This window comes from Mustela putorius, unplaced genomic scaffold (genome assembly GCF_011764305.1).
Source record: "Mustela putorius furo isolate JIRA1106 unplaced genomic scaffold, ASM1176430v1.1 tig00000873_pilon_pilon_pilon, whole genome shotgun sequence".
Classification (NCBI taxonomy): domain Eukaryota; kingdom Metazoa; phylum Chordata; class Mammalia; order Carnivora; family Mustelidae; genus Mustela; species Mustela putorius.
Genome location: NW_025421504.1, coordinates 3,107,093 through 3,134,781, shown reverse-complemented (window position 1 = coordinate 3,134,781; position 27,689 = coordinate 3,107,093). Strand labels below are relative to the sequence as shown.

The 27,689-nt window shown below is 62.4% G+C and overlaps 2 protein-coding genes and 1 long non-coding RNA gene across 4 annotated transcripts in view; all 3 read right to left on the bottom strand.

The window, feature by feature from the left end:
• Nucleotides 1-21,521, bottom strand: part of TIMP2 (TIMP metallopeptidase inhibitor 2) — a 44,464-nt gene extending 22,943 nt beyond the window's left edge. The window contains exon 1 of the mRNA XM_004749267.2: nucleotides 21,331-21,521. Within this exon, the coding sequence (XP_004749324.2) occupies nucleotides 21,331-21,460 (130 nt within the window). The 5' untranslated portion in view covers nucleotides 21,461-21,521. The remainder of the gene's footprint in view (nucleotides 1-21,330) is intronic.
• Nucleotides 419-16,223, bottom strand: CEP295NL (CEP295 N-terminal like). 2 transcript variants are annotated; one of them, XM_004748788.3, is made up of 3 exons: nucleotides 10,011-16,223; nucleotides 9,396-9,534; nucleotides 419-2,540 (listed from the first exon to the last, which is right to left on the bottom strand). In XM_004748788.3, the coding sequence occupies exon 3, from the start codon at nucleotides 2,371-2,373 to the stop codon at nucleotides 709-711; it is 1,665 nt and encodes a 554-aa protein (XP_004748845.1). In that variant the 5' UTR covers nucleotides 2,374-2,540; nucleotides 9,396-9,534; nucleotides 10,011-16,223; the 3' UTR covers nucleotides 419-708. The 2 variants fall into 2 exon arrangements, with proteins under 2 accessions (XP_004748845.1, XP_004748844.1); XM_004748787.3 differs by having other exon boundaries at nucleotides 10,407-16,223.
• An 808-nt stretch (nucleotides 21,522-22,329) lies between the features above and the next one.
• Nucleotides 22,330-26,797, bottom strand: LOC123393520. The gene is made up of 2 exons (XR_006608307.1): nucleotides 24,752-26,797; nucleotides 22,330-24,647 (listed from the first exon to the last, which is right to left on the bottom strand). It is a non-coding gene; the product is annotated as an uncharacterized LOC123393520 (long non-coding RNA).
• Nucleotides 26,798-27,689: the final 892 nt, after the last annotated feature.

The window sequence follows — 27,689 nt, the reverse complement described above, 5'->3', positions numbered from 1 at the left end:
CACGTCCCAGGGGTGGGACATGACCAGCCAGCCAGGCGCCCCGCCCCTGCCTGCCCCAGGCCGAGGCAGCTGGCCGGCGGGTTGCTGCAGACCCCTCCCCTTTCTTCTCTGGGGCTCTGTCTTTGTCCCCTTCCCCTGCCTCTCCTCTGCCCGTCTCTCCCTGTCTCCCTTCCCAACAGTAAAGTGACAAGAACGTCGTAAGCCAAGTCCCATGAAATGAGGTTGGCTTTGGTGACTTGCAAGACGGAGAGTCGTTCGCGCGATCTCCCCATGCGTGTCCCAGCCAACTGCCAAGCAACAAATGATGTATCTTTTGAAACTCTGCCCGCTTGACCTTGGATGCCCCTGAAGTCCAGCGCTTATCTGCTGAAAACGTCTGGATTCCTTCCCTCACCTGCATCCCTGGCTGAGCTCCCGGCCTGCACCAGCGGCCTCAGCCCCCGGACCCGCCTCCGCGCCCCACCCGACAGGTTCCCAGGGTCGTGCCAGGGAGCCTTCCCGGATGGGACTTGGGTAGAAGGCCTTTGGGGGCGGGGGGTGGGGGCGTGGGGGGGGTGGCAGGGACAGGTGGCCCACTGGGAGGGGGCCCACGGGGTCTGAACGGGGAAGTGGACACACACACAGACTCTCCGGGTGGGGGGTACCATTCCCGGCATCACGCCCGTTATCAGTGATGTATTTTTATCATGGGTGGGACGCCCGCTCTTATCATATCCTCTGAAACTCTTGCAAGCGTTTCCTGGCTTCTGCGAGAAATTGCTTGTGCAACTTGTTTTGCTCTTCAATTTGCTGCTGAAGGTCATGGATCATCTGACTGTGCCTGTCATCGTCGAGGATGAAGCCGGAGGCCCAGGGGGAAGTGGTGTCACCGGCACACGCCCCTTCCTCCTCGGGGTCTAGGGAGGAGTAAGACGTCAGGCAGGCTGGGCCTGCCCTTCTCTGTTCTCTCTGCCCTTCCAGCCCGGCCTGGGAGCGGGCTTCCCAGCTCAGCCCCGGGGGCCCCGTCCCGGGCACCGGCTCCAGCAGCCCATCTGGTCTCCGCCACAAGGCCACGAGGCTGGCTCCGTCTGCCTGTTCTTGCAGGAACCGGCGCCGGGGGCCCCCCGCCAGCGGGTCGGGTCTGGCCAGCGCCTCCCTGGAGCCCAGGCCACCCAGGAGCCGGTTCTCTGCACCGATAAACACCCCCGCCTTGGGAGACAACGGTTCACTCATGGTCTTAGACGGGAACGTGGTCGGCCTGAGATATTTCTGGTTCTTGAGGTTGCTCAAGAACTCCTCCAAGCTGGTTCGGGACTCGGGGGCCTTTGCCTGCGCTGGCCCCGTGGGCTCCGTGCCGGGCTCCACGTCCGCTTCTGGGCCCACCGCTGGCTGGTGGCGCTGGGACTCCCCCCTCGGTTCTTGCACGTCGCGGGGGCTGAGCTCGTCCCTGGCGCTCGGATCCGCCGCGGGCCCCAGGGCAAGGTGCAAGGTCAAGTGCTTCTTCAGCTCCCTGCTGGTGTTGAACAGCTCCTGGAAGGCGAACTCCAGCTCCCTCTGCCACCTGCTCTTGTCCCCGCGTCTGCAGAGACACGCCTGGGGCGCAGCACCCCCTCCGTGGGTCCAGCAGATGGGCCACGGCTGTTCTGGGTCCTCTGTGTTTCCCTCGGGGCTCTGATCCAGAGAGCTGTGGGCGCGGCCCTGACCCGGAGGAGCTGTCCCCTTTCCCGGCCGCCGCCTCCTGTCCCGGGCTCCTCCTCTCTCCCTTCTCTGCAGATGCCCGAACGCCCCGGGGACAGCCAAGAACGCTTCTCTGTCCACTCCTCTGCTCCCCCAGGGGTCAGCGGGACGGTGGCCACCGCGGGCCTTCATCAAAGGCGGTCGCTTGCTCTTATTCTGCTCGCGGGGGCAGAGGGGGCGACGGGTGAGGCCTGCGGCTCTGGGAGCCCCCAGCTTCTCGGGGCCCGCGGCTCTCCTCTGGGCCTGGGTGAGCCGGGCCTGCTGTCCAGCCAGCCCTTCTCTGTGATCTCTGTGACTCTTCTCTTCTTGGACGGCTGCTCTGTGCTTTTCCCGGGCCCTGGGCGGCCGGGCTGTTCCTCGCTGGGCCGGCCCCTTCGAGTCAGGCCGGTGCTCCCTGGCCTGTCCTCCCCCAGCACCTAACCGATGGGCTAAGTACAGGTGCTCCAGGCCCCGGCCGTGCTGGGGCTGGCCGGGGGCCTCCAGCTCCTCGGCCAGGCGCGGGGGCTGTGGGCTCTTCGGCTGAGGGAGGTCTTGTCTCTGCAGGGCCAGGGGTCCCTTCTCGCGGACCTGCAGCAACCTGTGCTTCTGCTGTAAGCGCGGGGCCTGCTGTTCGGGGCTGGGACTCAGCCCGGCGGCTCTGTCTGCATTTCTTTTCATGTTGGTGACCTGTGTGGACACGGCTTCAGAGCGACGGTGGCGGGAGCCAAGAGCAGGAAGCAAGGCGCGAGGGGCCGGAGAGCCACAGTTGCCACGGCCGGCCCACGCGAAGCCCGCACGACCACGACACACTCTGCCGCCCGGAGCGTTCTGAGAAGAGCGAGCCCCTGGAGACAAGGCACACGCAGCTCTGAATGCAGGACGAGACCTAGAACGCCTCCCTCCCAGTCACTTAGGCCAAGACCCACCCTCAAGGGCATGGGCTCAGGTCCCCATCTGTCTGGCACACCTTTAACAGGACCCTGAGGGGCAGGTGTTTTCAGCGGGGTGTGGTTTTGCCCTCCAGGGGACATCGGCCACGTCTGGGGACATTTTTTCTTGTCAGAACTTGGGGGAAGAGATGTACCTGGCGTATGCAGGCCAGGGACGCTGCTAGACAACCTGTGCTGCCTGGGACGGTCCCCACAGTGGACAGTGGCTCAGCCCCCCTGGTCAGCAGTGCCAAGGCTGAGAGCCCCACCTGATCTCCCACCTTAGGAGGGGTGTTGGGACACTGGTGGGGGTAGGAGGGCGCAAGTGGGCTCTGCAGGGGGGCTGCTCACACACGGCGGGGGGCTGCTCACACACGGCGGGAGGAAAGATGGAGGAGGAGCCTCTAGGTTAGGGTGTGAGTGCGTGCACGTGTGTGCATGTGCGTGTGTGTGCCTGTGTGTGCCAGTGCGTGCGTGCAGGTATGGATTAGTGTGCGTGCGTGCACGTGTGTACATGCACAGGTGCGGGTGGGTGCACACATGAGGGTTGTGGGGGGTGTGCAAGTGTGCACGTGTGTCCGTGTGCGTGCATGTGTGCGTGTCCGTGTGGTACTAGAATCCACCGCAAACCCATCAGGGAGGCTTAAGCTTCTTTTCTCAGAATCCAGAGCTCTTCTTCTGTGGGGTTATCGGAGGGGGACACTTTGGCATCAGGAAGGGACCCGTGCCCCGCAGGCCCTCTTAGACCAGGAGGGGCATTTACACCAACAAAGCGTGGACTCACACCTGTGGCCACCTGCTGATGTCAAGACCAGCCAGACCGACGGGCTAAAGGAGCCCCTTCCTGGGCAGGGGCAGGCCGTGCCGAGGGCCCCTCCTCCACCCCCCGCCGCTTCCACGTTAGTGTCTGTGCAGCCAGGCTGAGCCAGGCCGGCCCAGAGGCACGGCAGGAGTCGGAAGACGACCCCGCGTCCGGTCCGCGGAACACAGAACAGTTACAGCTATCTGCTCATCCTCCGTGCGATAACCCCGTGGGGTAAGGAGCCACCAGCACCCCTGGTTCACAGGTGGGGAAACTGAGGCAGGGCCCACTTAAGAAACTTCACCGGATCACACAGCTGGCAAGTGGCAGAGACAGGTCTGTGTAGCTCTCGTGAACCCCAGTGCCTTTGACCAACCGAGGCCACTCACACGGCCACCGGCTTTCGGTAAATCTGATCTGGTTAGACCCTCAGAACAGCGGTGAGCGCTCCACGCAGCTACTCTGCCAACCGGCGCGATGAACCAGGGTTGGGGGGAGCCAGGGCGCCGGCCGTGAGTGCCCGGGATTCGGCAGAGGAGCCCCTGGAACTCAACGGGAAAAGGAATAGTTTGGGTGTTTTCGTGACAGATCGTAGCCCTGTGCAAAATCACACCACGTATGAAAATGAACTCAAAACGGAGCACGGACCTTAACGCAAGGTCTCAAGCTATCGCTTTGGCGCGAGACACACGTGTGCCTTCACGACCTCGGGTCAGGCAAGGACTCCTCGGGTACGACCCCCAAAGCACAAGGAACAGAAGAAACCGAGAGGATGGGGGATCAAAACTAAACACATTTGCAAGCCGAGGGGCGTCATTCATAAGAGAGAACAAAAGGCACAGGCTGGCAGGAAGGACCCGAGAATCACACGCGCAACAGAAGGCTTGAATCCACACTCTGAAAACCACTTGAGATGCAGTAAGACAATCCGATCTTCAAACGGGCCAAAAAAAAAAAAAAAAGGCAAAACAGACACTCGATTAAAGAGAAGGCACACGGCTCATGAAGCGTGAGGCTCCAGCATCGCCCGTCAGCGGGAGGGGGGAGCACGCGGAAGCCGCGGGGGACCATTCGCGCCCACCGGGACGGCGATGTCGAGACAGACGGACCCTAACAAGTGCTGGTGAGGACTTCAAGCCACCGGCTTCCTCCCACGCCGCTGGCGGAATGCAAAACGGTGCAGCTGTTTTGGAAAACAGTTTGGGCGATTCTGAAAAGGTAAACGCAGATTTGCTGTATGTCCCAGCAACCGCACGCGGAGGGTGCGCCCCAGAGAAAGGCAAGCGCGGGCCCAGAGCAAAGCCGTGGGAGCGCAGGCGGACTGGCCGACCTTCCCGGCTCACGGGGAAGACAGGAGTTTGGGTCCGAGTCGCAGATGTGCCTGGGCTCTTTCCGCCCTGCGAACGGCCACTGTGGGGTCTGGACAGGAGGGGAGAGCAGGGACTGTCCCCTGTCCACTCTGGAAGACCCCTGGAGCAAGGGAAAGCGCACCCCGGGGCCAGCGGTCCCCTGGCTCACCTTCTGTTAACGGCGATGGTTAGTAACGTCCGGACATGCCTCTCCCGCTCCCGCTCGGTCACCCTGACCCAGAGCCCCGGAGAGGCCCCCCCACCAATACCACGGAGTTGGCTTTCCGCGAGACGGGCAAATGCATGGAAACAGAAAACGGCTGGACAGACTTCTTGAGGACAAAGTGCGGAAATTACAGTCAGCTCCCAGTTCAGGAACTGAAAACCCCGTGATGCCCAGCAGACGCCAGCTTGCCCTCCGCCCACGCCCCCAGCTCCTCCAAGCTGCCACCCTCCAGCCCGGCCCCCCGCGCGAACGTGAGGCCGGAGTGTTCTGAGTGTCCTGGGGTTCTCCCTCTGGTCTCGTACTCCTGCTCCCCCCGCGCCGGACGGCTGTCTGCCCCAGGCTGGCTGCCTTCAACCCCTCAGGGAAACCGCAGCCCCCGCCCCGACAAGCCCCACTCAGAGCAGCAGACGGACGGCGCGGTGGACACCGTCTGGCCTCCCGTGCCGAGCAGACACTGGTCCCATTCTCTCACACCCCGTGGCCCCAGTGTGGTGGCTACCCCCGGCCAGTCGCTCCAGTCGCCCTCCAGCAGAGACGGGCCCCTGCCAGGCCGCGGGGGAGACCTGCTTGTGGGCGACCAGCCGGCGCCAGGCCCAGAGCAGACTCCAGGGCCCCTCACGCCCATGAGCAGCGATGCCGACTGTGCCACGATCAGAGGCCTGGGGGGGGGACACAGACCCGGGGCTCTGAAGTCAGACAGGACAGACTCCACCGCAGGGTCTCCAGTCCCGTGGCTCCCTCCCACATACGAGAGGCACAAGGCGGCCCGCACAGGGCTACGGAGGGGTGACACAGGCGAAGCCATGCATGTGCCCAGGACCCGCCCGCTGCCTGTCCTCACGGTGGCCTCAGAACCTGCAGGGGGCCCAACCTGCACGCGGTGGACGGTCACGTGGCTGATCCGTGGCAGTTGGCTGGGACAGACCCCGCAGCCCTCCAAGTGTCGGCATCTGCTGCCATGACGCTGTAGGTGGTAGTGGGGCCCCGGGCCCCCGGAACGATGCCTGTGGTCATCAGAATGACAGGACGTGGATAGCGCACCCCTCAGGGAACGTAGGGCGTCCATCTACCTCGCATAAACCTTCTTCTCGGCTGGAACCCACAACATGATCTGAGGGCTCATCTGGGCCCACAGGACTGCACGCGATTTCACAGACATTTAACTAAATGAGGTCATGTGTGTGAAGAAAACGGTCAAACGGAGTTTGATGTGTGGACAGGACACTGACCACCATGTAAACCTCCGTGGCACAGGCCATCGCTCTCGCCTGGTCTCACCACGACAGGGGAGCTCCAGCCCTATCCCCACTTTCCGATGGGGAAACAGACTCAGAGAGGTTAAGCAACTTGCCTAAGGCCACACAGATCAAAGCAGGACAGCAAGGGTTCATGCCCGAGCAGGCTGACCCCCAATCTGAGTCGCAGGCCCCGCGGCGGAGGAGGCTCAGTGCTGGGAGCCAGGACTCTGTCCTGGGGTGAACCTACCACCCGCGCACTCACCATCGCGAGAGGCCTCTGTGCAACGGGCCGGGCCATAGTGTTTGCTGCGTGCTTTTACCGCGGTTCATCGAACGCATCACTCTCCCCTTTCCCATTCAGGTATTTTCCTTAAACACGGAAAGGCCAGATCCGTCCCCAGGCCTCCCAAATCTTGCTCGGAGCTGGATTTTGATCCCACAGGTCTGGGGTGAGGCCGGCATTCTGACTTGTGAGGCGCTCCCCGGGGATGCCATCCTCAGGCCCACGGACCACACTCTGAATAAGGCGGCCCTAGCAAACGGCGCTCCCTGGTACCAGGGTCTCGAGCGGCCTCCTCCCGGCCTCCTCCCCCACCTGCGCCCCTCCTACAAGACTCCTGACCAGCCTCTCTGCCTCCCCCTGCCCTGAGCCTTACTCCGACACCTCTACGCTCGGGTGTAGCCACCGCCCTAACTCAGCACGTGGCATCTTCACCCACACCAGCAGGTGTCCCAGCACTGTCCACAGGCCACCTGCAGCACGGTCCACTGAGCCGCCAGTTAAAATGCAGATTCCCAGGCCCTGCGTCAGCAGGGAGGGGCCCAGACCCCGGTCAGTTCACCATCTCCCCGGCAATTCCTAACAAGGTCAATGATCCTGGGGCTGTGGGCCTGAGGACGGGCCGGCAGCTCCTGACCCAGCTCCCCTCCCCAGCTGGGCTGATGCCCCTCCCACCGCGACCCAGGTCCAGGGCCAGAACGCTGCTCGTGTGGGTTTCTCTTCCTCACCCTACCCACGGTTCCCCACGCCTGGTCCAGTCTCTCCTTCCTCGAAGGTCATCTCCCGGCCTCTGTAGCAACAACAGAAATGCTCCTGCCTTTCTCCAAAGGCCTACCGGCTCGGCGCCTAGGTGACACGTTTTAGCACTTCTTCTTTGAAACATATAAAAATAGACACAGAAAGGCCCCCATTAGCTGGCATGGCCAGAGAACATTTCCCTAGAACGAAAGCTTACGCTTTCATGTGCCAAGTTAATAATTTCTGTCTTCTGAGAGGCCACAGAACAGATCAAGTTCGACCTTTTCCGGCACACTGCAGATAAGCTTTTGGACTAAAACATAAGGAATCCCTATAGGGCTTTTAAAATGCATAGAACCAAAAAAAAAAAAAAAAAAGAAAAGAAAAGAAAGAAAAAAATATATATGTAGGACACAGTGCCTCTACATGAAATGACCCCAGCATATAATCTGGGCTCTACAGGTCGACTCTTTATAGCTTCCTCTGTCCTCGGCTCTGGCTGTGAGGCACAGACAGACGGACAGCACCCTAGCTTCCCTTCCCCCAACAGCCCGACACACACGCAGGGAGCTTGCTAAAACTGCGTCTAGAGCATCAACGGAGTCAGCGGCACGGGGCATGGATGGGCTCTTCTGTGAGTCAAGTACACGGGTGTGTGACTCCAACCTACCAAGTCTAACGGGGGACAGCCAGCCTCCAAGGACCCACAGGGACACAGAGAACCAGCTGCGGTGTTGGAAGGCGCTCCTCAAGCTCAAAAGATTTTTTAAAGATTTTATTCATTTATTTAGAGGGAGCAAGAGAGCAGGGGAGGGGCAGAGAAAGAGAGAGAGAGAATCCCAAGCAGACTCCACACTGAGTGCGGAGCCCAACAAGGGGCTTGATCTCACGACCCTGAGATCCCAATCTGAGCTGAAATCAAGAGTCAGATGCTTCCGGGAGGCAAAAACTGGTCAGGGGCCCCTCTGGCCCAGAAGATTTTTTTTTTTTAAAGATTTTATTTATTTATTTGATTAAGAGAAAGAGCACAAGTAGGCAGAGTGCTGGGCAGAGCCTGATGCAGGGATGGGGCTTGATCCCAGGCCCTTGGGATCAGGACCTGAGCTGAAGGCAGACACTTAACTGATTCAGCCACCCAGGCACCCCTGCACAGAGGATTGTTAATGGGCTTGAATGCCTGGTCCAACATAACGAGGAACCAAGTACTAGGAAGACATTTATAACTCGCACATGGGCCCCCAATCTCACCGCACAAATGTAGAGCGGGGACAGGTTGGCAGAGACGCACGGCCAACAGAGGAGGTGTGATCTTTCCCTGTGAGGTTAGAGGGACCTAGAACAAGCGGGACAATGGTCCAGCCCAGTGATGCCCGGCTCGGATCCCAGCTGGGCATTCCGGGCCCTGGCGAGCCGAGCTGGAGGGCAGTGGAAGATGCAGGCCGACACAGGAGAAGTCCATCCTGCTCCCCCGCCACAGGCCGTCCTGATCAAGCGAGGCGGCCCGTGGGACTCTGCAAACTGCCCGTGGCTTACAAGAAGGCTCTGTGAATGTCTGAGCACCACAGAGCTGTAAAGACGGGGGATGCGGCGCCCCCAGGCACACAGCCGACAGACGTGGGTCTGAATAGCCATAAAGAGGTGTCGAGAGCTCACAACGTCTACTTCGTCTACTTCGCAAACGTCGTCGGGGGACAGTTTCATGATCAAAGTCTAACTACTGAAATGCTCAGGAATTCACCTAAACAAGAAACAGACAGGGACAAGTGTGCAACTTCACTGAATAAGGAGAAAATCTGAACAACGGAGGGACTGGACTTCACAGAAAGAATTCAGAACAACTAGAGTGTTCAGTGAGGGGGAAGAGGCCGCAGTCTGAGGTCAGGAGGAGAATGAAAAACCCGACCGAGGAAAAGTCCTAAGGAACCAAGAGGGTTTGCAGGGGAACTCCCAGGTGACAGATAAGTCTAGAGCAGCACAGTGTGCTGGTGCAGAGTATGAACTGTGTGATCCGGTGCAAGCTTCCTAACTCGGGGGGCCTCGGTTTGCTCCTCTGTGAAATGGCCATAATAAGGGCACTGATCGTCATTAGGAACACCCAAACGCTCAGTACACTGTTCGGGGAAGAGGATGGTACTTACTGTGCGTGTCTCCAGATGGTGGAGCTAGACCAAGAGCACATTACAGGGAGGCAGAAACCGGCCAGGTGGAAAGAAGCACTTCCTACAGGATTGTCTTGAAATCATTGGGCTGACTTGGTAGGTAGTGAGACACCCATCACTGAAGGCATCCAAGCCAAGCCCGGATAAAACAAACGTCAGAAACATTTTGAATTCCCATTTCTTTGAGTTCCGGCCTCTAAAAATACACTCGGTGACACAGTCTGTGTCACCCAGAGCCTCGAGGTTTGCCCACTTCCTGACTCTCAGCCAAGTCCCAGAGTAGTGGTTCCTAAAGCCAGCTGGGTTTTGGACCGCCTGTATCAAAATCCCTGGGGGCCCGGGGTGGGGGGTGGGGGAGTCACAGTAGGCAGGAATCCGGGCCAGGTCCCACAGCAGATTTTTGCACCAGAATCCTGCAGTGGGGGCTTTAGATCTGTACGTTTAACTGTCAATCATCCTGACGGACAGCCTGCCTGGGACAGTTCTAGAAGGCCAAGATGGCCGGGCAGCCTGGCCCTGAGGGAACGGCTCAGGCTCATCATGTCTCCATTATTGCCTTGGCCAGTTTTGGACTCAGAACAGGGCCAAACTCACAGTGGACCCGGCCGGTGGCTCACTCGATGTCCCTTGACGAGGCCAGTCATCGGGTTCCCCTCTCCCCTCGGACTCCAGGGACACAGTGCAGGTCAGGTGGTGGCCCTGACCAACAGCTGTTCCTGCTGCACGATAACCTCTCCCCACTCCCCCAAACCACCATGTTCCTCCCCAACCCCGTCCTGCCCCCTAACCCCCACCCAACTCTACAGGGAGAGTCCCACAGCACAGGACTTTCAAACTAGCCTTCTGGGCATGCGGCCTGGCCACCCTGACCAGTCCCACTTCCCAAGGCCCCAAACACGGGGCACACACAAGACCCGCCCCACCACAGATGAGGGGCGGGCACCGCGGGACTTTGGTCGGCCCGTGCTGGGGTCTCCGGGACCCACTGACCAAAGCAGGCTGGATCGCAGCTCCCCACCTCCACCAGCGGCCCGGCGTCTGCCCCAGCTGGTGAACCATGGCAGGCTGCTGCCACGGGAACCACAGAGCTGCTGGCCTGTGACATCAGAGCAGGGGTGAATTCAGGGGCAGTGACAAGCCAGCCGGAGGGCAAGCGCCCGGCAGGACACCTGCTGTGGGTCTAGCAAACACAACAATTTGGCTCCAAATTGTAGGGGGACGGCCCGGGCGCAGGGGCATCTTGAAGGTCTGGCACGTGTGCCCTTTCGGTGTTAAGGAGGGGCTCTGGGCGAGAAGGTCCTTTCCTCCCCAGCCTGGCAGCACGCGCCGGTGCTCCCTGCCGGGGCTCTTCCCGGCTGTCCCAGGATCCCCGCGCGATACCTGCCGCCCCTTCCCGCCGCAGGGAGGGCGTCCGCTCCCCCTCGGGTGCGGGACACCTGCTGCTCCAGGGGGTCACTGCCCTGCAGGACTCACCAGGGGGGGGCAGGGAAGAAGGGCTCCCAGCCCGGGCCCCCTTGGGCCACCCACGCCCCCAAAGCAATCGGACATATCTGACCTCGTTGCTAGGGCTGGGGCACCCTCCACGAATCTCACCACCGATTCAGTTTGGGGAACAGGACTCTGGCCCTCAGAAGTCAAAGCAAGCGATCTCGGGGTCTGGTTTCTGGAGAGGAGACCGTTCTTAACGGTAACTTGGCTGAAGTGTGGGAGTCTCGGGGACAAAAGCCTTTGAGGCTGAAGGGCCCCGGGAGGCCTTCTTCCCGCGGGGAGGGCTCAACCGCAGCCCACCCCCGCCACCCACTTTCATTGGGGTCCCTCTTCAGGGTCTGTAGATGGGGACTATCCCTCCGCAGCAAGCACCGTCAAGCCCTCGAGCTCTGCATGTGGCTGGTGTACCCACGCCCTTAAGGGACAAGATCGGGGTGGGGTGGGGTGGCGGACGGACGTGGCCTCCACACGTTCCAGCTCAGAGGGCCTCTGCCGGCCTTCCCGAACGCTCCAGCACGGCCACCACGGCCATCCTCTCCGCGCTGCTTCCGGAGCGAGGACATACCCCCCTCCCCACCCACCTAGCACTCCCTCGGCGCCCACCCCTCTCCCCCACCCTGGACCGCGCTCCACAGCTGGACCCTCACTTTGCTGAGCTGTAACTTTCCCAGGGACACGGATCACTCGCGCTCACCGCGGGAACGTGAGAAAACGCACGCCCGGGAGAGGACGTCGGACTCCCCCTCCCCCCCATCCGAGTTCCGGTAAAAAAAAAACCCCCGAACACCATTTGGTCCAAAGCTGTGATTGATTTAACCGCCCCCCCACCCCCGCTGCCATGTGTGTAGGTGTTTCCAACGTTTCCTGAAGACAAACAGGACGGAGAGGAATATTCTCTCGTCTAAACGCTCGCATGTGTCCTCGATGGCTGCCTGGATACAGAGCCGCCTGCCTGATCGGAGGGGGGCTTCGCTGAAAGCCCTCCAGCCCTCTCCAGCGCTCAGGCTGCGACAGCGCAACCCTCTCCTCAAGCCCTTCCAAGGACAGGCAGCCCCGGAGCCAGATGAACCGAGCCATGGGAAGTCCAGCGCGGTGACATCCCATCCCGCTACCAGACACTCGTGCCAGGACCGGGCTCCTTCGACTCCTGGCAGCAGCCCGCGGTGGCCTGACCTTGGGCGAGTCATCCAACCACTCCCCATCCACACGGGAGGGGACACGGGCCTCACCTGCCTTAAGGAGGCCTCCTCGCCAGTCAGGGGAGAGCTGGCGAGGGCTTCTGCACTGGAAGGGCGGAGACAGGCGAGGTCTCGATCTAAGAGATGTCCGATGGGGGAGGAAGGGTCTCCCAGGACGGCGCCAGCAGAACAAAGACACCTCAGATTTGGTCTCCGTTCTGGAGCCACCCGGGCTGAAGGGACAGGATGTCGTGACCGAGAACCCGGGACGGGGGACACACATCCCAGCTCTGCGCTACGGCCGCTCCCTCCCGAAATGCCGGGCTGGTCCTTCTCTCCCAGACATCGAGGGATGAAAGGTTCAACGCTAGACGAGAGGCCCCAGGAGAGAACTGTGTGCCCACGTCCGACCAACAACCCTTTGCCCAAAAAGCAGGGTGCCTTGTGTGGGCCCCCCTCAGCCCCCACTGTCATAGAGTCAAATCACCCTCTTGAAATGGATTCTGTCCTCCGGACAGCACGGTCCCCATGGACCCGAAGCCCACAGGTGGCCAGCATCCTCTCTCCCCGACCCGTGATGGAAAATGCCGTCTCCTGAAAGCTCCAGTGACCAGCTAGGGTTCCAGCAGAGACGCCCAGTGGGCTTGTGACCGCGGGCAAAGGCTCGGGTCATCTCCCCCGGTGTTGGAGCCGCTGCCGGTGAGGTCACCGTGAGCGCAGGCCTCGCCGGGTACGTGCGAGCGCGCGGGACACGCAGCCCAATGGGCCCGTCGCCCCACGGCTCTGCCTCCAACACATTCCCGGCTCTCTTCAGCCTCCTGCCCTTGTTTTCCGCCCTCTCCGTGTCATGGGACCTCGGAGAGGACACGGTGGCCTGCGGAGGGTCAGCCGGGGTGACCAGGCAGAGGGATGCGGCAGAGGCCGGGCCGCAGACCCCCGAGGATATCATTTCTCTCTGGTGCCGTGAGCCTGTGTGGTCGTGAGCAAGTCCACGGCCCTCGTCCATCCCTGTGCCCTGAACTCCCCGCCGGCCGGGGGCAAGGAGATGACAAGCAACGGGGGACAGGACAGGCAGGCTGGGCTCGTGCGGAGAGCTGGCCGCGAATCGGGGCGGGGGGCGGCTTTCTTCTGACAGCGCTGCGGCGCGTGGGGCGCCACGCATCCCAGGCTGACGGCGGTGGGCCCTCCCCGGCGTCTGCACTAGGCTCACCCCGCAGAGACTTCCCAGCCTCTGCTGGGCCAGGATCCCGAGGACTTTCATCCTGGAACAAGGAAAGGAGCCTCGGGCACGGAGTTGGGCTTCAGAACCGGTTCTGGCTGGCTTTTCTCCCAATGCTTTCCAGTTTGTCTTTTTCCTCTAAAATGTCGGTCCATTTTCTCATTCTGCCGTCGGGAAAGCGGCAGCCGGGGCGTCTGTACCCCGGGGCCCTCGAGTACAAGCGGGGGCTGTCGGCAGAGCCTGCGGCAGGACCCCGTGCCCCGCCGGGCCTGTGATGGTGCCCCCAGCCCAGGCCTCCAGACGACAGATCAGGAAGGGACCGATAAAGCCTCAGCCTCAGCCAGACCCGTGAATGAGCTCAAGACTCCAGCCTGTGCACCTCGAACAGGTGTGCAGGACGCGAGTGACACCCCCGGGTAGCCGACACAGAGCGGCCAGGCTCCGAGTTCCAGGAAGGACCACAGGCTTCTCACAGAGCCACAAACCCTCCACGCGACCCCTTCTCGGGGGACCGGAGGGAGCGTCAGGCGGCCCTGGGGTGCCGTGTGTCCCCCCCAGGCTCAGCGCCATCACCCAGTCACGGGGGGCCTCCCTGCCGTCTGCCTCCTCCGGAGGAGACCCTCACCTCCCCTGCCTCTCTCATCCATCCCTGATGCCTTTCGACTGAAGAAATTACCCACCCAAGACACGTTCATCAAACACAATTCAGAAAATGCAGATAAACTAAAGGAAATAGAACTCACCCTTGACCTCACCATGGCCTAGAATTCTGACACCCTTCCAGACCTTCCTGTGAGCATTCGACGTGTACATGCTTCTTCGTGATGTAAAGATACACACAAAAGTAATAAACCCGCATAAAGAGAAGCCAGGGAACGGCCACCAAACACCAGGCCAGGGGCGACCCGAAGGGAAAAGGGGAAGTTTGGGCCAGGAGGGAATCACCGGAGGGTTTGGGGCGGGGAAGGGGGTGGGGGGGCAGCAATGTTCTGTTTCTTGACCCAGATGCTCACTCGGAAACTTGAGAAATGGAGAGCGCTTGGGTGTGCGTTTTAACAAAACGTGTGTGTGTGTCGGCCCCAGACTCAGCCCCAGCCGGAGGGAGAGCGCGCGCGCGTTCAAAACGTGAAAGCACTTGGGCGGCAGCTGGGCTCGTCAAATTAATACCCTCCAAACGTCCTTCAAGGTCGGAAACGCGGATCCCTGGTTACAGCTTTATTTCTTTGGCGCATCTGCAGTCTGCGGGCTAACCTCTGAGCCAGGGGTTCCTCTCCCCCCACACCCCCCACCGCCCCCCACCGCCTGGAGCAGCCAGCCCCACCCCACCCCCGCGCCAAGCCCAGGAGGCTCAGGATCACCAAGGTCAGCCTCCTCTGTTAACAGCCCCCACCCCGGCCCCTGTCTCAGGGGCAGGACTTCCTCAGCCAGGCCTCAGTTTGATCTTCTATAAAATGGGCGTAAGGACTGAACCCGGAGCTGACATCAGGAACCTTGGGAATCCACTTGTCAGCACTTAGCATTTCTTAAGGACAAGGTTAATAGGCCCCCATCACCCTCCCTTCCCAAACGAGGGTGCTTTTCCTCCCAGCTCCCTGGCTGCCTCCTGGTGGTACCAAAACCGGGCCCGTGTCTCCCTGAGCTCCCCAACCCGTGTGGTCCATCAGTGTGGCCCGCCCTCCGGGTCGGGTGCGGACGGCGAACACAGTGCAGGGTCTTGCGCACGGAGAGGGCTCACGTCCCCACCCTATACACACACACACACACACACACACACACACACACAGCCTCCCGGGGGCACCGTCCTGAACATCTGACCTCCACTGGTTCTTGTGATCTCCGCCCGCACCCCTCCGAGGCTCCTGTTTGGAGCTGGAGAGACGAGGCAGAGGCGCTCGCCTGGACCCCTCCCCTGGACGCCGCTGGGCCTCGCTTCCTGCCGCCCCCTCTTCCCCGCCACGTTCCCCTTCCCCTTCCCTCCGGGTCCCTGCACACATTTCCCACTGTGCCGAGCCACCGCCCGAGCCTTTCTCGCGCAGACCCCAGGGTCGCTGTACCCCAGCAGAAATAAGCAGGGAATGGAGCCTCAGGCCGGAGGCCAAACCCCAGGGGCGAGCCCACCACGAGCCCTCCACCCCCACGCCACCCCCCAGCTGCCAGATCTGCCTCATGTCTCGAGTCCTTCCCCGAGGGCACGCGCCGGCTCCCGGAGGACCACAAGCCCCTTAAATCACTCTCCTGTCCAGCTTCAGGGCCACTGCCCCGCGTCCACACCTACGGGCCCTCCCGTGAGTCTCCCTGCCTCCACCCCCACCCCCGCTGGCTTTGGGCGGGTTCCGTCTACCCCCGTTCAGCTTCCTTCCTTCCAGAGACCCCACCTGTTGGCTTTTTAGACTGAACAGCTGTCCAGCCTGCCTCGCTGGGGCCCCGGGAAGCCTGACCCGGGTATTCTGACTCAGCTGACCAGGGGGCAGTACAGTTTCGTCAGCTACAAAGTGGGATTCCTCTGGGTCTCTGCGCATTCTCCCCCCGGAGTCACAGACCCGCACAGTGATGGAGGCTCGGAAGGATCCCAGCTTTCCAGCCAGTTCGGGCCCCAGGGTCCAGGCAAGTGGCTCCCTGGAGCTCCCAGCTCCAAATGGGGGAGCAGCTTCATCCCACTTGCCCTCGGAGACACTGCCCCTGACCCTCCCTTGGTCTGGAAGATTTCCTCCACCACGGCCCTCAGCCACCTCGCCTCCCAAATTCCGGGGCATCTCGTCGACCCTCTTACCCCTGGTCCTTACTCTCCACACGTGCTCAGACCCTCTGGCACCAAGACAGAAACCTAACCCAGCAGCCTCAACACTTACCTGCCCATTTAAAATTTTATACATGGGGCACCTGGGTGGCTCAGTGGGTTAAGCCTCTGCCCTCGGTTCAGGTCATGATCTCAGGGTCCTGGGATCGAGCCCCGCATCGGGATCTCTGCTCAGTGGGGAGCCTGCTTCCTCTTCTCTCTCTGCCTGCCTCTCTGCCTACTTGTGATCTCTGTCTGTCAAATAAATAAATAAAAGTCTAAAAATAAGAAAAAAATTTGTACAAGTGCAGGTGTCGATGTCTATGTTAAAAACCTAGAACATTCTTTTCTCGAACCTCAAGTGTCCGGGGTAGCCTGCGTTGGAGACAAACCTTGGTGGGCATCAGAATCACCTGGACAGTGTTAGAAACACCAGTGCCCATGGCCTGGACCCTGAGGCTGGAACTCGGGACACCCATTCAGACACCTGCGACTTAGCCAACTCCCCGGGCCACGCCTGCCGTCACCCGCAGGTGCACACCCTCGATGGCTCACCTTGGGGCCTTCGGAGGGGACAAAGACTGCAGGTGATAAGTCAGAGGGGTGTCCTTTGGCCCCTCGTTCTCCTCTATGGCCTCATCTGCGCCCAGAACACTCTCTGGCCTTGGCTGGACACACTTCACTGTGCCCGGGTGTGTGTTCCCTGATCTCTCCTCGGAGTGAGGGTTCACAATCTCCAACCCTGATGTCCCAGCACTGCTCTTCTCCTCCCAGGAAGACCATCCTAGCTACGGGTCCGGCTGCCCTGGATCCCTTGTGCGTGTGTGCCGAGGGGACAGGGAGCATCCAAGGCAGGGGAGAAGCGCTGACCCTGCCCAGTACACTCTCCTTCCTTCTGTCTCCTGCAGGCGTTCTCTTTCTCCTGCGGCGTCTTCCATCCTTCTAGGCTCCTCCAAACACATCTCTTAGCCATTATGGACTCTAAGGGGTTCGCCCACACCTGCAGCCCCTCGGGTGTCTGATCAGTGGCTCTGCACCTAGACGAGGGTGGCTGCATGTCCCTCCCAACCCCGTAAGCCTGGCGGCTGTCCACGTCCTCGTTCTCAACAGGCTCAAATACTGCTGACCGATCCGGACCATGCGGCCTGCGCGGGTGTCTGCCTGACGACCGGCTGAGGCAGCAGGAAGACGGGGAGGCAGCCGCGCTCATCAGTAGCTCACGGAACCCAGGCCACGACTGCCAGTTCCCGAGGGCCGAGCGTGTCCTGGTTGGAGGCTGGCAGCCTGCCCTCAGATCCCAGGCAGGTGCGGGAGAGCTCCCCAATGCCCCAGCACGGCGTCTACACCCGAGTCTGGGACACATTTCTCTCCCTCTGTCTCCCAACCCCAGGAACTGCCAGCAGCTCTGGTTCTAGTCACTCCCCTGGGAGAACGCAGCCTTCTAGTCACTCCCCCAGGGACACAGCCTTCCAGGGCCGCTGTCCGAATCCAGGTCCGGGGCACTCCCCCCATAGCTCCCTCCCTTCAAAACCCTCTTCCTCCAGACCCCAAAAATGCATTGCCCCTTTTCACATGGTGACTTCATTTATCATTTGCCCAAAGACCCTGGCACCTGTCTGACTTTATGCCACAGCCTGGCCGTCGGGGAAGGGGTCTGCGGGGCTGTGCCCACCTGCCACACACAGTTCTAAACCCACGTCCACACTCGTGAGGACGAGATCGGGCCTCGCAATCCCTGGGGCAGAGCTGGCCGCTGCGTAGCCATTCACAGAAACCCAGCCGGACAGGAGAGCAAAGATGGTCAGAACACGGATCACGCTCTGCTCTGCAGAGCGACCGCCACCCCTACCCGGAGCCCAGCACGCGTGTCTGCAGAAGACACACAGTTTCCGAGTGCTTGGTGCCTGCTGTCGGACCCCCATCAGTGCACGCACGGGGCCGGTCCCCTCGCCTTGGCAACCAGCACATGGCCTTGGCTACGGGTCCTTCTCCACCTGGTGTCGGAGATCACCCGGGGGTTTGCAGACAGCCGTGTCCAGAGACGCCAACCCCAGAGAAAGATGCCACAGTGGGCACTCCTTCGGAGTAGAACTGGGCTCCGCCCCCAGAAGTGAGATTTTATCACCGCCCCCCGCCCCCATCCACAGAGCTCCTGGATTTACCCGACTCCAGAAACTAGCCCGTACGGCCCAGATCTGCCAAGTCGCTCAACGGGCTAACTGCCTCCGGGCTCGCTCCACGACGGCACCGCCTGAAGAGCGAGCCCAAAGCTGGTCTCTGGCCGGGTTCCGGGAGCCGTCCACGCCCGCCATCCACGGCCACAGAGTCCACGAGATAGTCGGGGTCGGGCCAGCAGCACATGCGAGCTGTGCTTGGAGACAGGAGACGCGTCCCGCCTGTCCTTGCTTTCCCGGAAAGACGGGGAACAGAGCCTTCCAGGAGGGACCCAATCACCTCTCACCTACGTACCGCTCCCTTCATCCCGAATTCCGTGACCTCATCATGAGCTCCTTTTGCCGACCACACTTCCAGTCCTACCGGCTCCCAGAAGTCCCCGCACAGGCAGACAGAAATCCGACTGTTTCTTAAGTCAACCGCCTCTTGTAGACACCAGGCCAGGGAACAAGCCCGCACCAGGCCAACAATTAAAGGTGCCAGGACACCACACTGAAGGGCAGCTTGTAGGCTCCCAACGTGCTCGCAGCTGTCACCCTTCACGGGCCCCTGCGTCACAGCCCCAGGGGGCCCAAGGTCACCGGTGGAGCGGAGGTCCAGAGGTCCGGGCCAGACTCCGTGTATCCGCAAAGCGACCCAGACTTCAGTGATGGTTACCAGTGCCCCAGGCAGTTCTGTTCTCAGCCAGAGCCTGGGATCATTGCAAGACAGTCATGAATAAGCGCCCTTAAAGGAGAAGCAGACACAGAAAAGCCAGAGCCTTCCCTGGGAGATGGATTCCACGGCCAGCCGTGTCTCGGCTCTGTATCCCATGGTGGCTGGGCACAGAAGGGCCAGCTGCAGCGGCCCGGCTCGAAGACCTCTCCCCGAAAATCATGTCCACCCGGAACCTGCGTCTGGGACCGTATCTGGGAAGACGGTCTTTGGAGACGTGATCAAGGCAAGATGAGGTCATGCCAGGCGAGGGTGGGCCCTCAACCCAGGGACCAGGCTCCTTCTAACAAGAGAGGGATTTGGATAGACATGTACAGAGAAACCCACTTAAAAACAGAGCAGCGGCCGGAGCGACGTGTCCACAAGCCCAGGGGTGCCAAGGAGCGCTGGCAGCCAGCAGCAGCTGGGAGAGGGAAACCCAGAGCAGATGCTCCCTTGGACCGTCCAGGAGGAGCCAACCCTGCCACACCTTGATTTTGCACTTCAGGCTCCCAAACTGTGACAGAAGCAACTCAGGCTGTTTGGAGCCTCCCAGCTAGAGGATTCCCCACGGCGGCCCCAGGAACCTCACGGACTGGGCTTTACCGGGCAAGTCGTGGGCAGCCCCACAGGGCCTCCAGGCTGGGACGGGGTTCAAGTTTAGGCTCTTGAACGATTCTGATGCAAGGAAACGAGACACACATGCCAGGAGATCCAGGTGGAGGAGGGAGGAGCGCACAGAGCAAGAAAGAACCACGAGGCTTGCTGAAGCTCCTGGACCCTGAACCCTTGGCTTCCTGCAGCTGAAGAGTGAGGTGGTCCCCAGGCCCAGCCCTTGCCTGCTCGGCTCCTGTGAACCAAGCCCGAGCCCAAGTTGGTTCCTCTGGGCCTTGGGACCATCCTGCCCGCCAGCCAGATGGTCAGAAGCACGGCCTTGCTCTTAGCAAAGGGGCCTGGGCGCCCAGTGGACTCCCCAGAGGAAGGCCAGCGTGCCTTGCTCTCAGATCCTGCTGGGCACCAAAGCCAAATCAGGGGTCAGCCTTATGCCCCCCGGCTCAGGCTTTACATAAAATGGCATCGCAAGCACGCACACGCCACGCTCCACACCCAGGTGGCGGAGCCACGCGATACCTGCAGGGGGGCGCCTGCGTCCCCTCGGGCTAGGCGGCAGGTCACAGGCCCAACCCGGGAGCAGCCAGGAGCCCTGGGGGTGTGGGGAGATCGGAGGCCAAGGCTAGCAGCAGGAGAAACCCAGACACCCCGGCCCCGGGTGTGCACAGGTGAGGGCAGCCGGCCTCCCCACACCTCGCCTGGCAACCAGATGCTCCACCGGCTGCGACTTAGAAGCTCAACCTGAACCTGTTGAGAAGCCAAGGGGGCGGGGAGGAGGACAGGGGCCTGCACCTGCTACACAGGGGTCCTTCTGGCTAAACAGAACTCGGCCCAGGAAATCGGGCGCACCCTCACCAGGGCAACTGGAGGCCCTGACGGAAACCTCTGGGGCCCCGCTGGTTCCTCCCGTTCCTGCTGCGTTCTCCCTGCTGGTCTCTGGCCCCAGCGTGGGTCAGAACAAATACGGAGCTGCTTCCCCCTCCCTTGCTCGCTCCCACCTTTGTGGGGAAAGGAGTGCGCAGAGGAAAAGATATTTTCTGAGAATTCTAAGCAGCCACACAACCCCACTTGCCCCAAAGTCTCCAGTCTTTGTGGATGTCCTGCAGGCAACCAGCGGCCAAGCACTCAAGGGCCGTCCTCCCTGTCCAGCCCTGAGCACGATGCCCCCCAGGAACAGAGTAAGGGGCGGCCCCTGGGGCTCTACCTGCCTTTCCCCGCGCCCCTCTGGGCCCAGGGAACTGGCCGGAGGAGGGAAGCTTCCATTCTGCCCCAGCTTCATCCGGGGAGCCCCCAAACCGGGCTGGTGGGAGAGGGCCAGGCAGAGAAGCCCTGCCCCACCCGGCCTCGGGCCTGAGAAGCCTAGCCCCATCTGGTCTGTCTGGGAAAGTTTCTCCCGGGGTCCCCAGCCCTCCAGCCCCGGGGCCGGGACTCTCCCAGCCCACGCTGTGGCCCCCACTCTCCCCGCCCCCCGCGCTGGCACCCCAGGGTCCTCCGCCTGCCAAACCCCGTCGGCTCCCTGGCTCCCTTTTCTGGGGCTGGAGCTGCGGAGGAATTTCGGCGGAATGTTGAGGTTGAGAAGCATCTCGGCGGAGACGCAAAGAAAGGGAGACGAAAGGAGAAAAAGAAAGTGCGATTTCGGCGTCCACTTGCAGGATTCTAGCAGGCCCGAGGGCCGGCGAACGGGCGTGGGCCCCTCGGCAGGACGCGGGCGGGCGGGGCGCCGGGGACCCTCGGGGAGGCGGGCACCGGGCCGGGGCGGGGTCGCCGGCTTACCTACGTCCGCATTGCAAAACGCCTGTTGCGGGTGCACCGGGGAGCAGCTGCAGGCGTCGGCCGGGCGCAGCAGCGTCCCCAGCAGCAGGAGGCCGAGCGCCAGCCGCAGGCTGCGGGCCGCGGCGCCCATGGCGGGCGGGGGCGCGGGGACGCGGGGGCGCGGGGCGCGGGGCTCGACCGCCGCCGCGGCTGTGCGGGCGCTGGCCTCGGGGCGCGCCGGGGCCGCGCGGGGCTCGCTGCGCTCCGCGGGCGCGCCCTCCGCACCTGGCCCGCGCTCGCCCGCGCAAACTTTCCCGGGTCTTTGTCGCGGGCCGGAGAGGGGGCGCGGGACGCGGCTGCGGGCGGGCGGGGGCGGCGAGGGAGCGAGGAGCGCGCGCGACCGGCCGCCGGCGGCTGCCACGGCCTTCTGTGGATGCGTGCGCTGCGGGCGCGGGCCGAGCCGGCCTTTTATTGCGCTCCGAGGCGTGCCGGCTCCGCCCCCCGGTGGCGGGCGGCCAATGCGGCGCCGGGAGCTCCCGGCCGCCCCCTCCCCGCGCGCCTCCCGCGCCTCCCGCCCTCCCCCGAACCGGCTTTGTTGTGCCCGGACCCGCAGGCACGTCTGGGGCCCGCAGCTGCGCACCTGGCCCCGGGCCCCGCCCCTCAGGCCCCCGCAGCTCCCCAGCCCCGCCCCCCCCCAGATCTCCCGAGGTCGGGTTGGCCGCTGCGGGGCGGGCGGCGCCCGTGGCGGGGGGGGGGGGGGGGGTTGGGGGGAGTGGGGGGGGCCTGACTCAGCACTTGGGACCCGAAGCCCACCCCTCAAGGGCACCAGGCGCCCACCCACCGCCCCTTCCTCTCCAGCTTGGCACGGGAGGTGTACCCTGCCCGACTCGCGTCCACTCCTGGGGTCCCTGAGCTAGGGATTGAGCCAAAGGGAGGCGCGCTGCGGGGTAGGGGTCAACCCCCGCCGCCCCCCGTGGTAGGTGGCCTGGGGAAGCTTACTGAAGAATCCTTTTACAAATGGAGGTCTTAGAATTTTAAGTGCGCTTGGCCAGTTCAGACGGAGGGGGAGGGGAGTGGTTACTATGAACAAAACAGGATTTTATATAAACTGGCCATATTTTTGACCAGCCGACAAGAGCCAGAGGGGTGGGCCCAGGAGTCGAGGAGCTGGGGTTGGAGGAAAACGTTAGCCGGGCTCTGTTCACAGTTCCCTCCCTTCGCCCACAGATGTGGGACTGAAGGACTTTCCCCAAAACAGTTCTGTGTTCCAGGAAAGGCTGGGATCCTGGAGGTGCCGAGAAGCCTCTGAAGTGTGGCCACCGGGGTCCCTGTGTGCCTGTCACCCAGTCTGCCCTGAGCCCCTCTGTGGTCGGTGCTGTCACGCGCAGGCCCTCGCTCTTGCCTGCAGGACGTCTGTAGTCTGGCTGGAGGGCTGTACACGGAGGAGTAATTGCCCACTAAACTGCGTGGTGCCGACTTGCCGACTGGCCTGGCCGTCGGAGACTGGAAAGTACTGGAAGGCTGGAAAAAAACGGTTCCTTTCTGTTTATGTGTCTTCGCAGCAAACAACTGGGAGCAGAGTTAAAGAGGCCCTGTGGTTATTTTTAGCACCCTGAGGAATCCAAAGTCACTTTTCCCACTTTTGTTCCCGTAAAATAGAACCGTGTCGTCTTGAAACGATGTAGGATGCTAACTTTTCAGCTGTGATTCAAACGTCAAAACACGATGGCTGCTTAGGGTCTTTGCTTCCTCTGTCCTTTCTTTATGACAAGTGGGGAAAAGTGCAATTGAACTTTACAGAATCGAAAGTCGATTTGTCAGTTTATGAGGGAAACAGATAACCTAAGGACACCCTGTCCTTTAGGCAAGATAGACACATTAGCAGTGGCGCACAGTGAGGGTGATGACTATCCTGGAGGCGGGTTTGATGGTGGGGCAAGGTGGGGGGGTGCGGGCCAGGCCACTGCATGGGGTTGGAAATGAGGGACCTGGCCTGCCGCCCGTCCGCCCGCCCGCCCGCCCTCCCGTCCATCCGTCCACCAACAGTGCTCATCAGAGGAGAATCTACAGTGGTCACTGTCCCAAGGGCAGGCCATTCAGAAATCCACCGAACAGACAGAAGTCCCAGGGGCAGCAGGTGGAAAGACCCCTGAGCCAGAGGAGGAGGAGGAACATGAGGGAAAAGAGGCAGCTAAGACCCCAGTCAGAAGGGCCGGGAGGGGGGAGACTGCACCTTTGATTCTGAGTGCGTTGGAAGGTTTTCAGCAGCGGGCGTCGCAGTTCCCTCTGTGAGGATGGGGCGGGGGCCGAGGACGCCGGCAGGACCCAGATGCAGCAGCCCAGCCAGCTCGCGCACCCCACCCAGCTTCCGCCGCCCCCGTCCACACAAGGGTCATTAGACACCCCCCCCCCGACGGGTTGTTCTGAGAGGCCGACATGGTCTCTAGTACGTGGTGCCTGTGTCCCGTGTTACCACGAGGCGCCCATGTCAAGCGACTCTCACGAGGATGTAGCCGGTGAAGGGTCGGAGCGGTGCCTGGAACCCGGGTCCCCTCCGGTTCCGCGTCCCCCGCCCCGGCCGTCGGACGGCCTCCTGCAGCCGCGGCTCCCGTGGACCTCCCTGCCCCTCTTCCCGTCCTGGACCTGCCCTTTCCACGCGCTTTCTTCCGTCTCAGGACCAAGGAAACCGAGGCCACTGGCCAGGAAGTACTGAAGGAGGAGGAGGTCAGGACCGGCCGCGGCCGGCAACGAGATGTTCTTTCACGCGCTCCGCAGCGCCAAGAGAGCTGGAGTGACGCAGGATGACCTCGGGGCAAGGCCTGCACTCTGGATCCCCACCCAGAGGAGGAGGACGGGGTCAGCCTGGCCCACAGCCGCCCCCACCCAGGCCCAGGAGGAGTGCTAGCGAAGAGGCCCCGGGGCTGGTAGCTGCCTCTTTCGCCTTCGCTGCCAACCAGCGTCTTCTACCCTGATATCGGGGAGCGGGCCACATCCTTCCTGACGACAGCCTGCTGGACCTCAGCTTGTATCTGCCCCAGAGCCTGACTCGGGCCGACTCTCTCCTAAGAGTCTCTCCTAAGAGAGACGGGAGGGAGCAGCACCTGCCAGGCCAGCCGAGGAGGGGGACATCACTCCCCGGCCCACGACGGCCCACCAGGAACATTCACCTCACCCCCGCCTCCCCCACCGAGAGAGGTTTCCAGCACGGAGCCCAGCAGAGCTGTCACCCGTCCCACTCATGTCGGGGCACACCCTGCAAACACATCCTGGGCTTGGCTTGGCGGAGTGAACACCCACCGGGTCCAGGAGGAAATGCCAGCACCTCCTCCCTCCTGCTCCTGTCGGGTAAACAGAGTCAGAGTGACCTCTCAGGCCTCGGGCATGAGGCCCTTTCCACCCGGCACGGGCGAGCCCTGGGAGTGTGGGTTCTGCGTAGACTCACTCTCTCCGTTTGGAGAAGATCTGCTGCTTCCTGGGTGTGTGGAGCGTATTCTCTCCCCGGAGACAGCAGGACAGGAGCCAAAGCCTCCCCGCCCCATCCGGCAGGTTGCAGAGAGCCACACGCTCCCCAGCATACGGGCATTCACACGGGCCCCGCAGGCCCAGGAAGCTGGATGCGGACAAGTGGGAATGTCTTGGGCAGTTCCTGGGGCGGTGGGGAGCTGCCGGCTGTGCAGGGAGCTGGGGGACAGCCGTGTGCCCGGCTATCTGGGAGGTTTCTGGGGTTGTGGGATGCGTGGCTCTCAGGGATCAGGATCCCAGTGGGCCTGTCCAGTCTGGGCGTCTGACTCATGGCCACATAGGCAGGTGGTTCCCCCACCACAGCGCCAGCCCAGATATCTGTTCCCCATGTCCCCTGGCCAGGAACATCCCCGATGACAAGAAGGTGAGTCAGGAGAAGGAGGGCCGACTGTGGCCTGGCGATGGGCTGCAGGTGTCTGGACAGTTAGCACCTCCACGACGGGCGGGGGACACCTGAAGGACCTTCCACATTCATTCATTGCATGCATTGCCCTTACTAACCCCCTTTGGCCAGGCCTGACGTGTCTGCCTCTGACCTCTGGGTCGGATTGTTTTCCGGGGGGGGGGGTGTGCCCTGTGCCCTGTGGGTGTTGAGCAACATGGCTGGCCTCCACCCTCTAAATGCCACCCCCCCCAAGTTGGGACAACCAAACACATCTTCAGACATTGCCTAATGTCCCCGTGGGGGAGCAAAACCACCCGGTTGATCGGCACCCGCGAAGGGAAGTTTGATAAAAGTCTCTGGACGTGAGAAAACGAACGCAGAGACAGATAAACAAGGTTCGATTTTTTAGAGCAAACACCGGCGCACGGGGGAGGGTACGGTGCTGGTGCGTGACCCGGGCCAGGGCACACGGGGACGGCGGACCAGACCGTCCACGCGGGCTCTCCGGGGAGACGGGGAGGGCAAGGAATGGTTAGAGGGATGTTTTGGGCCGACGTCCGTGAGCCACCGGCACGCGTCCTATTTCGCTTACATGAAATGACACAGGTGCGTCGGGAGAGACCGCAGAGGAAGACGGGGCCGACCAGGAAGTCTGTGGAGTGTCTCCCGGTGGTGGGGACCTGGGTGACCGGGATGGGCGTCCTGTCCTGGGAAAGCAATTTTTAGGTGACGCTTCAGCCCTGCGGGGGCTAGATCTGGCGGCAGAGGGTTGGGGGGGCAGGGGCGGACCTAGGGAATTTTCTGGGCTGTCTGCCTGGCGCTGTCGAGGCCTGCCCGGGGCACAGCTCCTCGAGGCAGTTATGTCGGTGATCCCGTCACCCTCACTGCCCTTAGCTCCTGCTCCCCACGTGGCTTTCCTTGGCCGCATCCGTGGCTGTTTGATGCCGTCTCCCCTCGGGGTCTTGGCGTCTCTCTCCGTCTCTGTCTGCCTCCCCTCCAGGCACCCCCACCCTCTCCTTGCAGGCAGGTGCCCCACAGGGAAGGGCCTCAGATCCTGGGTACCCACCTGGTGTGCCCGCCTGCTGTGGGCCCCGCCAGCCCGCTCCCCAGTGTGCAGCCTACACAGGCCGGGCAGCTTTCCTGGCACCGCCTGCCCACCCGTGCTGCTCCGATCCAGTCTAGAGTAACTCCAGAGAGAGGGCGGGCGGGCAGGCAGGAGGCTGTTCCTTGGTGAGCCAGCAGCCCCATGAAGTCATGGGCTTGAAGTGGCTGCCCCCTCCGAGCTGGGCAGCACACACGCGTCCTCTGGGGAGGCTGGGCCGGCGCCACCCGCGCACGCCCTGGGCCCAGGTTCGCACACCTCATTCCGCCTGGGCTCTGCGTCGGCGCTGCCTCTCCCCACCATGGCCTCGTGCGTGCATTCTGCCTCCCCTGGACACAGAGGGTCCTGTCCTGCAGGCCCCCGATGCAGGGCTCTCCTGCGACCCTTAACCTTGACTCAGTTCCTGCAAAACCCAGAGGAGCGGGCCGAGCCCGGCCAGTGCCGGCTCTGCTCCCACGCCCGCCGCTCCGCATTTTCCCGCGCTCGAGCCCTCACCTTGGCCCTGGGCACGTGTCCTGCGCTTCCTTTCACGGGCGGGTCAGGGGGCAAGGCCCGAGGGCAGCGCCGGGAAGCCGGCGCTACTCCGTCCACCCCTGGCCTGCTCCGAAGGCCGCCTCCACTGGCGACCCAGGGACCAGGTGCCGGCCAGGAGCGGGGCCAAGGGGAACCGGCGGGCCAGCTCTGCAGGGGTGTGTCGAGGCTGACTTCTGCCGGTTTCAGGTTCCCCTCCCTTGGAAGCCGGGGGCTGGAGGCTCAGGTTTCCCGCCGCCATCCTCCTCTTCTTTGGTGCTGGCAGTGACGGCCCGTGGCCATGATGTCATCGCCTAATCCAAACAGAAGGGGGGCCGGTTTGGCAGCACTGGCCAGCGGCCCATGCTGAGTGCAGCAGTAAATTTCATTTCAAGGCTATGATTAGGACTGTGCCCAGGAATTTCCTCTCTCTCTCGCTCCCCTTCCCTCTCCCCAGCCTCTTTTTCTCCCTATGCTCCTGCCTTGCCTTCTTTCCGCTCATCTCCCCCGGCTCTCTCTGCTCAGGGGCGCTTCGAGTTCTCAGGGTGCCCAGAGCAGCACCGCGCGCACCGGCCCAGGCTCTTGTCACCGTCAGGTTCCAGCCCTCCTCCCCTCCCTCCCTGACCAGCCTGGGCATATATGGACCAGGGCCCAGCCCCTGGATGCCATCCAGGGGAGGACAGGGTGAGAGCGAGGGGCAGAATTCCTGAAGGAGCTCCTTCGACCTGAGCTGAAATGGCAGGCGGGAGGAAGAGCGGGTTTGGGGGTGGTTCGGGTCACCAGCCAGAAGGTCAGAGGGCAGCAGAGCCAGGACAAAGGCAAGGAGGAACCCGGCCCCTTGGAAAGTGAGTCGTCGGGTCC